Genomic DNA, 15,158 nt, shown 5'->3' with positions numbered 1-15,158 from the left:
TTGCTTAAAATTTTTCACACAATTTGCAATGATACTAAACCTCTCTCCAAAGCTTTCTGTGCTGACCAGTCTCGATATACCACAAACTCAGGGTATGCTATAACCTGGTCTTGCTCTTTAGTCTGAGTTTCACCAAGCAATGCACAATCAGTGTGCTCCGAATAGCTTTCAAGAGATGTTTTTTGTATTCTAGCTCAGGATATGCTTCACACAGTCCCTTGGAGTGAACCTCTTTTCCTTCTGTCCTCTTTACATCTCCCCTAAATTTACATTACAACCAGCTCTTCTCTACTGGCACAAAAGTTTGGGTGTGCTTATGTTGGAATTGAAACACATCATGCAACTTCTGGGTCCTCTGGGCATGTAAAAGTTTATACAGACTTTCTGCTATCAGAGCTGGCATTAACCTTTATGATTTCTGCTTAACACAAAGCCGTACAAAAAATTCCAAACACTTCACATAACTTACATAAATACAACAACTTCATACACATTTATCACCTCCAACATAAGCAGCAGATAATTTTGCAGAGGGGCGGGGGGAAGATCAAACCTGTTTTTCTCTTGTATCACCTTTAACCTCAGAACGTGGATCAAATACCCCTAAATGGAAGTCTTCTCTTAGCACAAACAGCAGTGCAAGTCTGGAAAGTGTTTCAAAGCTGTAAATAATCACAAGTGAATGGAGTGATAGCACAAGCACTGCATCTCACACTGCTGCTCCATGGGCTCTGTGGTGAAGGAATGAAGCTCTCTATGGGGGTGAGAAACAAATGTTCATTCCTGCCTTTAGAAGTAATTCCCTAACACTTATTTTGTGCTTTACTGATGACTTCTTGTGAAAGAAGTTTATGGTTCCTCAATTAAATCACTCCTTGGAAAAAAGCCCTACAGTGGGAATCTGCAACGCTGCCCTGTGATTGTATGTAAACGAAAATACTTCATGTAATGACAGAAGTCCCTTGAACTGGCCTGCTCCTCCTTCAGGCCCCTTAGAAAGAGACAGCCCTCATGGCAGGGCATGCGATTTGTGATGGCATGGACTAAGGGAAGGATAAAATTGCCACTTCATCCATCTCTCACTGTTACTGCTTTATGCTGTTTTAACAGGCAACATTAAAAAAACCCTAAAGTATTACAAATTCTTCTTTTTACCCTCTCTTATTTCTTTTGCTGTTGGGTCCTCTGAAATACAAACCAGCTCATGCACATACACAAACTTACTGCAAATCTGATCACAACAGAGACCTGTGGAGAGTCTCCACTAAAAACACACTACAGCCCCTTTTACACCATAAGGGACATTTAATCTTGATGAGACAATTCCCATTAAGCAGAAACAAACACCATTTATGGCTCAACCCCAGAAGGCTACTCAGTCCCCACCAAACAGAGCACAAATATTTTGCATTAACCTAGCCTGACTCTCAAACATTTATATGCTGAGAAAGCCCAGCACTTTTTCCCATCATATTCGTAGATGGTGTAACTGTGTCTGAAGTGGAAAGGTGTTACACAGGCGCAGGAGAGGGTCAGGACTAGGGTTCAATAAAGAGAGGGGAGGCAGCAGTGGTGAGCTTGGGGTGTGCTGGGTGGCAGGGAATATGGCTAGGGCCAGCACCCCAGTGTTCCCCTGAAGCAGAAAGAGAAGCAGGAAGGAGACTTCCCTTTGTTGGCAAACTCTCAGCAGTATTGCAAGAGACAGACAATTAGGTTCCACAGGAAAACAGCCACTGAACCCAAATTCGGTTTGATGTTGCCTTATCAAGACAGCAGATTTTCTGTTTGAAGGCAGAATTGTTCCTACTTTGCCTACACAAGAACTGTGTTTAACAGGAGCAATACTGAAAACTGAGCAAATCCAACTGTGGCATTGTGCAGTAATAAAGACACAGCATAAAGGGAAACACTATTTAACCAGTTCATCCACATCCTGCCACCTGGCATTCACTCTGGGACTCCACATTTTAACTTCTACTTGAAAATTACAGTGAAGTTTTGTTCAGTAAACATTAAATAGTGAACACCATGCCTTTTTAAAGAAAAAGATTTAATGTTCAATATTTTTAACACTTAATATTTTTCTTCTAAAGTTTGTAAAAAACTGAATTATGAATATACTGTTTCTGCAAGGCAGCGTGGCTCCTCCAAACACTTACACAACCGGGCTCCAATTTCACTTTCTTTGCAAGATTAAGACCCTAAAAGCCGAGGGTGCTAATATAATGCACTTATGTTATAAAACTAAAGAGAAAGCAAGCTTGAACAGATGGGTAAAGGCTTCCTCAAAATACAGACCCCAACCTCCCTTTACTTCAAAATAAATAGATTCACATTATTTTTAAAGGTAAGTTGTGACAACCTTGCTGATTAGTGCAATTCATGTGGCAGCATTCACTTTTCTCTAGCTCTCTACTGCATACTGAAAATAAGGCAATTAAATGAGAAAATTAATTCCATTAATTAAAACTGTTCAGTCTAAGCAAGACAGAATGATCTGAGTGAGAATTACAGCTGTGTAAAATGTACATAAACCAAAATGTTTTCCTTGACATGTACTCTCCTTTAGGAAGGATAAATCTTGCAGCAGAAACCAATGGTAATGCTGTTTTAACAGCATCATAAAGCTGGAGAGAGATATGAAAAGGTCTGTTTTATCTTTTAAAGAGAAAACCCCTGATGTGCATAGGAAAATTTACAAGTAAAATACCATCCTTCCCACAAATTCCTTACTGGTGAGCCCAAGTGAAAACCCTGGTCAATTCAGGAAAGAAAATCATTAAACTTTGCTGAATCCATAAAGTACCGTAGCTGAAGTTTCAATACAGATCATTTTATAGTAAAATTAAAATAGAAGCCCTTTTTAATTATATAAAAGGTGCACATTATTACTGAGGAGAGGAATACATGCTTTCCTCAAGAACCATAAAATTGGCTGCTGGGAATTAGACTTCAGCTGCAATTATTATATGGTCCTATAAAGGATATTGAAAGTCTGATAAAATTGCACCCTTGTCATGTAACAGCGATTCTTAATGCTAAATAACCACTCTGCAGCATTCCAGCCATAGCTTTCTCAAAACATCACTGCTCCCTTCTCACATCGAAAAGAAAACATAGCAGGATCTTGGAGCTAAAAGTATACCTAAATATTTGAAATACCATATGAACAGGTCAAAAGATATGTAAAGCCACACTGAGGCAAACCAACATGTGATAAATGAATACCGATGGCCTTTTATAAAGGAAAGCCCTCCATGGAGACATACCCAACATAACAGACTATGTATGATGAGAAAGCATTAAAAAACGCCAATACAGTGAGGCAAGCACCTACTGCATATGCCTAACTCAGCCCTACCACATCGTGATGAATACCAGTGCCATACATTCCTAAAGGCCGTTTTCCCTTTCAGTGGAGTATGTGTTGTAAACAGTGAGTATTTGTTACATCTACATACAGCAATAGGAGACTGGATGGGCTGCTCCTTGAGAACCTGGAATTTGCTTTTAGCAACATCAGTATGCTCCCCATGAGCCTCTCAAGCCCGCAGACAGAGCATGGGATTAAACCTTGTAGGTATTTCTAACCCCAGAGACTCCATCTCACAACTTAGCCACACTGAAATTGTTACACATAGTGAAAGTATCAGAGAAATATTTCTCTGACACATAACATAAAGGCACACACAAGGGAGGGCTGGACATGAGAGGGACTGTGGAGTGTGGAAGAAGGGGTGTAAATGTTGCTCTTTTCAGTGATGGAAAGGAGAAAATTCTCCCACAAAGAAGTACTGTCAAAGTCCCTCATCATTTAGATCCTACAGTATGGGTGGGATCTATGTCCTGCTTTCTCTGTAGGGCTTCGGTCTGACTGCTGCTCAAATCTCAGCATGTGTGACAGTGCCAGGCTTCAGAAAAAAGCCTCCGAACAAGAGTATAAAATCATAGAGACACACTCATATGCAAACAGCTCAGCCAGGGCAAGATCTGGAAGTGGAGACTTGGACTCCTAACTCCCTCTCATCTTTGTGTATAGTTGGAAAAGAAAAATCTGTTCAGACAGTATTTATCTACCACTGGGGAGAGCAACAACAAAAAATCAATTCCCAAAGTGTAAAAAGAAACAAAACTGGAAACTTCTGATGCCAAATGTAAAGGAGAATTGAAAACACATACAATATAGGCTTTTGAATAAAATGTATGGTCCCACTAACACTGAACAGGATTGAAATTTGGTAGACATTTACTTTTCAGTAAAAAGGCTTTTTGGGAAGGTATTAAAAATTTCCCCTGTCCTTTGAAAGTATAAATCTTGCTGCCTCTTGATGAAGCTTCAACATGTATCTTTTCTGTTCAAAATGTCCAAACCCTCTAATAAATGCACAACTGAGAATCACACAATACTGTCACAATAGGAAATGATTCCTACGAACATTAAAAATGATAGTTCTTTCCCTCAGAAACACTACTGGAGCATACCAGTTTCAGAGTAAAACCATTGCTCAATTTACCTTATCAAAGGTAAATGGAAAACTGCCCAGCAGCATTCCCAGGAACATAAGCCATCAGGTATTCAGAATAAGGAAATCATTTGCTTACCTGGAACATCAATTAATCTCTTATAAACATTCAAGAAGGCTGCCTCTGCTTCTTTGCTTCTTTTACCCAATGCGTCGATCTAAAGGGTGAGGAGACAAGAAGGCTTTAGGCTTGTTCCAATACAACTCTTACGCTCAGAGCTATAACAATAAATTAATATATTTCATATAAAACTAGTTAACACATAACAAGGGAACTCAAGTGTGCAGCTCCTATAGAAGCAGCCTTGTCAGGATATTCCTGGTACATTTGTACCGAATGTAATTTGAAGTCCTGTTTCAGCACAATAGGAAGCATCAATATTTTTATGAACTCTACTTTCTGTTGTGACTCTTTACTTTAAATCTGTATAAAAAGCATGGTATTTCCCAGATAGGTTCTCTCCTCAACAACTCTTTACCACTTACCAAGCCCTAACACAATGAACGGGAACCACATGCACTTCTGATGTCACCTCTGCCTTTGTTGTGGCTAAGGTATTTTTCTACTATTTCCAATAATAGAGTACGAGATGATCAAGAGATGTACTTGTTGGGCACTCAAGAGCTCACACCAGGCTCTATGGCTCGTTTCTCCTTGTGTTTTGTAATACACACAGTACTGATTTAAGCAGCTGTCTGCCCAGGTGAAGAAAAATACCACCCCACACAATCTGTTATTTTCCCTTAAAACTTCATTTTACAAGAAAAGGCAGCTCTTTGGCTCTGAGATTAAACTACATATTCCATAGCAACTTTTTTCAGTAAACATGTCTTACTAATGTACTAGAAAACAGAGGATTTACGGTTACTAAATACTGACAAAAACCAACCAAACTGACCCAAGCCCAGGTCCATTGAATTAATATTCCAAAGCAGAAAGAGACAGAAAGGGAAACAGGAAAGCCTGACACAGTTCTGCGGCAGCTTACTGAAATCAGGAAACTAAGAGTATGGAGATTATCATTCCCATATGGTAATAAAAAGCAAGGAAGGATCTGAAGAACTACGGATACAAAGGCCTGATATCAATTCTTCTGTGTATTTGAGAAGCAGTTAATATTATGAAACCATTTAAAGGTGCATACGTCAACATGTACTAAAAAAGGAAGGTCCTGTCTGAAAAACGTCCTTGAATTCTTTCACTACTTTATTGATTTGGGAGATAAGGCAGAAACAATGGACAGAGTTGCCTGTATCTGTATTTCAGGAAAGTATTTGATATTTTATTATGCAGGAGGGAGATCTGCAGAAGCAGCAAACACGGTACAAGCCTGCCCGGGTGCGGAGCTCTGCAGAGTGCTGGGGCACAGGAAGCCCAGAGTGCCAGGGAAAGGAAGCGGCGCAGGGAGGAGGAGAGATAAGCAGAAGGGTGCTGCAGGGTCAGGTTTGGTGCCACTTCTGTTTATGCTGTACTAAAATGACTTTGTGAAGGGAAGGATTTGGGGAGGGTGGGGAATCCTACAATGGCCATAATTAAAACAACGGAGTCAGACTCAAAGTGCACTGGAGCAGAGCGCAGGAGCACCGTGGGGCTCCTGTAGATGAGTCTTGCAGCTGGTGAGAGACTTGTAGAGATCATTAGGGAGAGGATTAAGGCCAGAAAACCAAAGGACAAGGACAACTGTAGAAATTACACGGAAGCACAATGCACAGCATATAAGCCAAGAAAAGACTGGAGGGGAGGGGTCAAGGAGGGAAATCAGGACACTGGAAGCATCTGCACAGCATTTGGCAGCAGCAGTGGAATCTTGAGAGATACGGCGGGAGGTTGTGAAGAGACAAGTTCTTGTAACAACACAAGACTGGCCTTAGAAAAACAAAGCAAATTCCTATTTTGCTTACCCCCCAACCCCCCCCCCCCCCCAATCTGCATCAATTTATGCAGCTTGGTGGAGTTGTGTTAGAGCTGAACCCTGACCTATTTGCAACTCATCCATTTAAAAAAGAAATGGTATTGGAAAGACGATAGACAGGCAGCAGAGCCCAAAATGGTGGAGGACATGGAGAGCAGATATGAATTCTCAAATGCTGGCCACACTTGTCTTTTAGAGTTCACCAAGAAAGGCTATGGAAAGGCACTGAAATCTCACAGGGCACAGGATGTGCTGGAGAGCAAGGGATTGATGGTTGTGAATAACCCATTTATTAACTTGAATTCAAGCAATCACAGATGGACCAATGCTCATTAGGGAATGAGAACATAAGTAATTCGGTTAGAACATTTTCACACAAAGAATATTTGAAATTAGAATATGGAATAAAGTGCCAAAGGCAGAGAGGCACCGGGTAGTGTAAATGAATGCTTGGGAGTATCCGACACCATTTGTGAACGGGCGAGAAAGGAGGGGGGAGCCATCAGAAAGACTTTTGCAGTCGAAATATTTCATGGGTACATAAAGACAGACTTTGAAGGCCAAAGCACACCATATGTTAAGACTTCTGGACTTTAACATTCCCACATACAATTTTCTCTTGCTGCTGCTCAGCAGAGTACAGCCAGATTTAAATTACTATTATTAAATACAATTAGCATTATAGAGCTGATTCTGTACTGTATTCTGAAAAATCCATTTGCCCCTTTTACAAAACCCAAAGCATTTTAAATGCTTACACTTCTGTGAAATAATAGGATGGATTTGTTTTCCCATTACAGGTTCTTCACGTTTTAATAAAGGGCATTTGCACCTATATTCTCACTAAGCATTACAAAAGGTATGGTTGATTCTCTTCTTACCAGTTATACAGTGACTGAAATGTAAACCAGAAGTGAAACAACATCTTCCAAGATCAGAGGCTTTCTGATGGAAGCAGTCTGTACATCACAGGAACTTTCACACCATTCCCCCCTACTCAGAACCACAATTCCAAACAATCCCACCAGGCAGAGAGATTTTTTTTGCATTTTAGTTGTTACCAAAAAATCAATCTGTAGGGTTGAAAGTTCTGCTAAAACCAAGCTCTGCAACTATTTTATATCTTAAAATACAGAAAAGGCACCATGACGACTTTAACTGGAACAGAAATGCCAGTTTCCACCGGTGTAAGGAAATAAGGAAATAGAGGATGAAAAAGCTATCAAAAATAGCAAATCATAAATGAAGTCCAGAAACAGCGGAAGCGGCACTGAAATGACATGGAAGGAAGTATTTGGAAGTTCACTGAAGAATTTTCAACTCAAAGTAAAATTGGTTCAGGAGCCAACAAGGATAAGCTGCAATCAGCTCACATCAAAACAGTTAAACTACACTATAAAATTCTTGTTGAACATTTTTATTTGACTCTAAAAATTTCAGGGACCCTGAAAGAACTCAACTTATAATTACACTAGTGTAGTCTTGACATGAGTTTAGCTCCAAAGCTTAATTTATCTAAACCAGGCCCCATTATGTCTTCTCTGACTAGAAAGAAACACCCATGACCTCTGTATTCCCCACCACCCCCATAAACATATGTTCACTTTTAAGTTTTGGCATACTATTTGTCTTGATAATACCACTGGCGCTATACTGAGATAACAAAAATGAGACACTAGGAATCCTCCCTCCCTCATCTTTAAAATATCACTGAAGCTCTATGGAAGGAGCCACAGCGAGACACTGGTTTTAGAGCAGTCCTGCCTTTATCCACCTTATTTTTCCAGGTCAAGTGCTTTCATGAGTTGTTGCTCAGGGTACCAAGTTCAGTTGGAGGCTGAATGATCCCTTTTCCCTCTGTAACCATCTCTCTCCAACCTGCCCATGAAGACCTTCTTGGTCTGCTCCCATTCTCCACTCCCAGAACAACAGCTGGTCACCTGGTATCGCTGTCATACTAGTCCAGCAGCACGGGCAGCTATTTTAGACATTCTTGGTCACAGTCTGGTATTTACTACACCTGGCTAAAATCAAACTATCATCAATGAAATCAACACTTTTATCTCCACATTAAGGTAAGCACCGTAAATCCAGCCTGCTCTGTCAGGGAAGATGCTGGATGTAGTTTTATCTGAACATTGCCTCTTTCCATTTCAGTTACATCCAGTCAAGGTCAAAAAGATAAAAGCAAAATCTGTGGCTTTATTTTGGAATCTCTCACTCTCTATACACTAAGAAATTAAAGCATTAATTCAAGTCTGGTATCTACTGCCCCACAAATGACCTGGGTTCAGGTTAGCAGGAGCTGGATCTCTTTTATGCTGTACATACAGCACAGAATTGTCTCACTGAATGCAGTTACACAGAAGGCTGCACAGTTATGTTTCTGAATTTAAAGATGGAACAGGAAGACAAAGCTCTTTGCTGGGAAGCTGGGGCTGCCAAATGCTGGTGCATTCTGCACTGACACTTAAAACTCTCTGAACTTAAAGATACCAGCACATTAACACATTTGCAGACCACAAGCCCAGCACATGGCCATGATGTGTTGCTCCTGACAGACCAACTTGGGTCATTCAGCACTGTTGTGTTCGTCTTTTGATTTTAGATAACTTGGCATCCCAAATGAGGTCCCTTCACTAAAGCGCAGGGATCTCATTGTTCTCTGTGTTTGTATGGCATTACTGAAGTATTGGTGATTTACCTGCAGTATAACTGCATATCCAGTGTCTCAGACACAAGCATTCACACAACTATGATAAATATTAATAATGAAGATAAGTCTTCTACTTATCTTCATTGTTCTCCAGTTGTAATTCTCACTCTCATTAGGCCACCTTAATGTGAAAGATTAGTCTTCTACTGTCCTGCACCCAATTTGCAACTAGGTTAATTGAATAAAAGTAAATTACTTCAACTCATTTTTTCTGTTCTGATTTTTAATAAATAGATGCCTTAATCACACACATACACACACATTCATTCACAAAGCTCCCTCACACTTCTTTTATTGTGTTGTTTTGCATCACAAAGTTTTCCATTTCTCTCCAATTACTTGGAGCTACCAAAAAGCCACTAAGAATTCTAAGAAACAGCTTAAACAAAGGGAGAAGCAGAAGCACGCGTTAAGGTGCCATTATTTTAAGCCCTGCTGTATTCTTGAATAGCCGCCTTGGAATCAAACGGGGGTACAGCCAGCTTTATTAACGCCATGCAATGGCATCGGTCTTCCTTTGAAGCCATGACAATAGGGTTTGGCTGCTCTTCCCTATAAAACAGTCCATCAGTTGCTGAGGTGCTGCACCAACAGCTCTACAACATGCTCGGGTGTGGGGATTAGGAAGCACTCAGGGTATGCACGTAGTTAGTTTGATTTCCCTTCTTTAATGCCAACAGGTAGCTTTATTAATAAACAAATTAAAAAATATAACATTATAACTTTACAAATTAATAAAAATATATCATTCACTATCCTGGTTAATTTATTTTGCAGTTGACAAAAGTAAAAATACTATTTTTTAAAATTGCCACAATTAGAAGACTTTTTTTAAGTAAAATTAGAATGAAATTATTCCTGTGCAGCTGCTTAAAGCATATGGTGTGTATTTTAGATTGCTATAAATTCTTTAATAAAAATAAGGACTTCACAGTGGGTACGATACCAATCTGTTTAACAAAGCTGCATAGGGATGGTACCAGGAAAGAGCTTGGGGAGAGCATGCCTGCCTCACCAACTTGTTGGTTTAACCTCCAGTTGAGAAGAGAGCTTTAAGGACACAAATCCGTCGGCTTTTCAATTCTGCTTCCCTCCACTGTGAAACAGCTGCAACCTTGAACCCTCAAAACCTTCCCTTCCTTTCATGCCCAGATAAATCCTGATTTTCCCAGACAAACAAGGCTGCCATCCCCTGAGGAAAGCTCAGCTCCCTCGTTCTCACAGGACGGCTTCTTGTTGCTTTTCCAATCTTTGATCTTCCTTCCCAGTAAAACAGCCCAGCCCAACATGTGCCTCAAGATATTGACAGCAGAATGACAGGTTTGTTTAAATAGCTTTTACTATTTGCCACCCTGCCTTCAGATCACCGCGACAGCGAGTCTACCATCCCTGCTGAACATCTCCTGGTTCCTTTGATAACCCCCGGATCTCACTCCTCACACCCCTCTGGCACTTCTGAGCAGAGTTTCTCAATTCCTGCTCTCCCTGAACTCCTTATCCATCCACCAAACGGAGCAGTCCTGCTCTCTCCTCCTGCCTCAGGCCACAGGCTCCCGCTCCTTGCATCAGACCTAGAAATCACACTGTTGTAGCATGATTCAGCTCACTGACTCGATGGAAAACCTAAGCAACGAAGGAGAGAAAAAGTTTATTTTCCATCATGCTGGCAAACTGAACTGACTCATCCTGTGCACTTGCTAGACTAGCATGAGGGAGGAGGTGGGCAGCCAGCACTGGGGCAAGGAACCTTTCCAGCAGCAGTCCCACACTAGCATGGGTTGGGGGTAAGGCATGAAACCAGAGTGGCAAAACACAGATGGCAAAAGGAGGGTAAAAGTGCCAGATGTTATGAAAATTCCTTTCCTTAACTATTTTATCAACCAGCCTTTATAGTATGAAAGTGTATTAACTTTGTTAACGTATCAGAATCGTTGAATGGTTTGGGTTGGTGGAGACCTTAAAGCTCATCCAGTTCCAACCCCTCCACGGGCAGGGACACCTTCCACTAGAGCAGCTTGCTCCAAGCCCCTGTGTCCAACCTGGCCTTGAACACTGCCAGGGATGGGGCAGCCACAGCTTCTCTGGGCACCCTGTGCCAGCGCCTCAGCACCCTCACAAGGAGAAACTTCATAATATCTAATCTAAGTCTTGCCTCTCTATTTACAGCCATTCCCCTTGGCCTGTCCCTATAGACCCTTGTCCAAAGGCCCTCTCCAGGTTTCTTGTAGCCCCTTCAGGCACTGGAAACTGCTCTAAGGTCTCCCTGGAGCCTTCTCTTCTCCAGGCTGACCCAGCCCAGCTCTCTCAGCTTGGCTCTAGAGCAGAGCTGCTCCAGTCCTCACAGCATCTCCATGGCTTGCTGTGCCAAAGTGGAGCAGGGGCGGAAGGAAAGAAAGCAGTGCCAGGGAAGAGCAGCCTGTCCTATCCATCACCTCCAGCTTCCATCCCGTCCAGCCTCCCAGCAGAAGAATCAGCTACACAGTAAAGTGAGTGGGTGCTTTCACCTGCCCATCAACTTCTTCCTGCCTCTGTGAGCAGTGACCTAGAACCCACAATTGCTTTTCTCCTTATAGATGATCCACACTTCTGTTCATGTATTTTAAAAAATTAGGGCAGAAGATTCCTTGTGAGAATGAGCTCACTGAGTGAGTTTGTGCAAAACCCACCTGCGCATGAATACCAAAATGTAACCTTTCACCAATATTTCATCCTGACCCTACCCTCCTGCTTTTCTACTATAGCGAAGCAAGACCAGACAATGGTAATTTTGTAATAAATACAGAGATAATTCTGTATTTGGGGAAACGGACTAGATTTTAACGACACTCTGCAGAATACCACGCCCGGAACAGCCCTTCCATCCCCATTCCTTCCAGCACACTTCAAGCTCTTTTTTTAAAAGGATGAGAAGCTGCTCCTGACACTGTGAACTGAAACAGTGCTGCCTGTCTTAATTTTGCATACATGGTTTCCCACCACTGTTATCATTTCACCCAAACGCGTGGCAGCGGCATAACGGGCCTTAATATAGACAGCCCACCAGCTGCCAACAGGAATTTCAGCACTTTGTCAATTACGTAAAATTAAGAGGATTTGGGCTGATCCTCCCCAAAGTTACCCTAGTAGTAAGTGTTGCCTCAGTACAACTTGCTTGCACACCGGATGGGATGGTGATGAACCTGCAAAAGCTTTGCAAAGGTGCATGGTGCCTGTTCCTTGCTTCTGGTGGTTTATATGTTGGGTTTGGGTCCTTGCCTGTTACCCCAATAGCTGATTTGCCCCAGGAAGGTACCAATATGGGAAGGAGAAAGAGGAACATACAGGAGAGGCTGATTGCATTTAAGTTTCTACAGTGCTCTCCATCCATTAGTTAAGTGTCTCTTCTCTGAGTGATGTTTTTGACCCTGCAGCCCACTGCCAGCAGCAGACATCCCACATGCTCATCAGGGAGAGCGCATCTGCCTTTGAGATGCTGAAGCATATTTAAATCACCTTCCTCAGGAAAGATGTTGTTTAAACTGCAATCAAGCCAGCCAAAATGAAATAAATAATCATTTACACACGTCTGTAAACAAAGGAATGAAACACTGTTGAGCTGCTGCTGCCCCAAAAGTACACGGTGTGCCTCTCCCTTCCCTGATAGTGCTGGGAAACAGATCCGAGGTGAAGCATAAAACCATCCCCATGCTCCTGTTACATGAAGGAAATAATCCAGCACCCACACCCCATGGGGTGGATGTGAAAACAAACCAATTACCCACCCAAAATGTTAGATTCACCCCATTTTGTTACACGGAGTGCTTTTAAAGCAGGAAAGCTCTGGGCCTAAATCAGCGTGACGTGAGTGCTGAATTTTGATGTATGCTGTTGACTTCCCCAACACAGAGCAATTTGTAACAGCTTTGCCACGCTGTTGTTTTCAAAGCTCCTGCTACATCACAAGCATTTATGTCTGACCACAAAATTACATTTATTCAACAGAAAGCAGCTCAGGGTCTTTAAGAGGTTAACTTCTGGAGTGCTTGGCTGCTCTCCAGCCTCTGTACTAGAATCAGTGCTAACGCAACAGCACACAACAGCACCCAGGCTAGCCGTGATTAATAGAGTGCTGAATACGCTGCTTTCCACATACACACACTTTTCATTCCCTTGCTTCCATAGATCATGGACTTATCCTCAAAATATCTGACTGAAATTGAATTTGGCTTCTCTCTCAACCGTTCATTTCCTATGTTATGCAAGGTTATATCCTTTTCTGCATGAGCAGAACCAAACCAGCTGCAGCTTTTGAGAAGAAAATGTGTTTTCAATTATGAAGCTGGCCTGAATATTGAACCACAGTTCTACTGCTACTCTAATTGAGCCATCATGGAGTGAACCTACAGGAAAGAAATTGTATTAATTAGGTTTGTAAATTTAACATAAGGAAATTAAAGGGGGTAAAAAAAAAAAAGTATCAGCTCAGGAATACTCCTTCAAAACAGAGAAGAAAAGTAGGTCTGAAGTTGTTCAGGCACACAATTACAGCACTCCTTCAGAGGCACGATTAGTAGTTCCAGCACACCAAACTGATCTTCAGCTTCTGATGTCTGCATATGGAAAATTATTCAATTATTCTACTGACCAAATTAATAGTTTGAAGTGCAATTCAGCTAAGTGGGGAGCCAGAGTGGGCTCATCAGAACGGCAATACCCTTAAAAGTACTTGCGCTGTGAGAAGAATATGAGAAATGGTTTTCACAGACGTGAAGTCCAGCGCATTGGTTTGGAGTATATGCCTTAAAGGGTTCTCCAAATGAGGGATTACTGCATTACTGTTGGACAGTACTGTTATGCCACATGAAAAGAATGCTAATGACCTCAGGAAATCCTTTCCCAGCCTTAAAATATCTATTTGATGACTTCACAAATACAGATTCCAACATTAGATTTCCATACCACAACTTCAGTTCTGTAAATTAAAAGTTCTCTAAACACAGCCCAAGAACGCAACTTCTTTCTTTTCTTTAGTTTTAGGATTTCATGTACTAATATCTACCCACTGATATAAATAAGGTAAGGCACAGTGACCTGCAGGAACACAGCTTATTCAGATGGCTGCTTGAAAGAGTGCCTTGCCAATCATTCTAGGATTGAATGACAGGATTCTTCAGCCTGTTGTGATTCTGTCCTGTATTTAGCCCAGCACGTTGCATCCTCACATTAATGGTAAGAAAAAAAAAAGGGGGACACACATACAGAGATTTAAGATGGAAACACCAAGAATTTTACACCTTTTAAATTAATGACTTTTGTCTTGCTCACAACAGCCTACTTACACCATCCAGACCTTAAATCTTCCAGGAAAGCTAGAAAAGTTACCCCCCAAAATCAGAATAACAATGCTGTGAATCAGACACAACATTCTGTCAACTAAAAAACCCTCAAGCCTGCATCCAAATTTCCATTAAAATCCTAAATAAGGAAAAAGTACTGTAATAAAATTATACGACAGTGATGAACAGGGTCTCACGTTGAACTAGAAATGCATTTTAAAATTTGTGGAATGCTAAATTCCATTTCATAATGCTTTTTCTTTAACTGTTATCATAAAAAAACCCCAATTACTTAAAGCACCGAGATCTATACAAAAAAAGTTATCTCCAACTACTAATGGAAACTGAGTATTTGATAGCTGGAACCATTTTCAGCTGAATGGACAAGACAAATATCTGTGGAATACAGAGTGTTGTGGTTTGGGCAGACTTACTGATAAATTCATATTATACAAAAGGAAGATGAGGAGGAGAGGGAGGAGGAGTATCAATATCCTGAAAAGAAAAAAATTGGCTCAAGTGACCCGTGGATTTATTGTAGAAAGTCAACTGCCCACAGGTTTACAAGCAGATGTCCCATAAAGCATGCTTGGGAGGGTATCTAAATGCGTGAGCTTAAGTTAACCTCTTTCCAAGGCATGTCAGGCTCACCGAGGGTACAGTTCAAGGACAGTTTAAGTCAACCTAGGCT

At 41.3% G+C, this 15,158-nt stretch overlaps 1 protein-coding gene across 9 annotated transcripts in view; it reads right to left on the bottom strand.

Moving 5' to 3' along the window:
- CUX1 (cut like homeobox 1) overlaps positions 1-15,158 on the bottom strand; it is a 270,373-nt gene that overhangs the window by 145,207 nt on the left and 110,008 nt on the right. For all 9 annotated transcript variants that reach the window (XM_061355539.1, XM_061355531.1, XM_061355532.1 and 6 more), the window contains exon 4: positions 4,603-4,681. In XM_061355539.1, coding sequence (XP_061211523.1) covers positions 4,603-4,681 — 79 coding nt within the window. The remainder of the gene's footprint in view (positions 1-4,602; positions 4,682-15,158) is intronic.

The sequence above is a fragment of the Neopsephotus bourkii genome, unplaced genomic scaffold, assembly GCF_033783945.1.
Source record: "Neopsephotus bourkii isolate Nb327-2 ecotype Australia unplaced genomic scaffold, CSIRO-AGI_Nbou_v1 NB_804, whole genome shotgun sequence".
NCBI classification, from domain to species: Eukaryota; Metazoa; Chordata; class Aves; order Psittaciformes; family Psittacidae; genus Neopsephotus; species Neopsephotus bourkii.
Note: the sequence above shows the minus strand (reverse complement) of the source record. Positions and strands in the feature narration are given on the sequence as shown.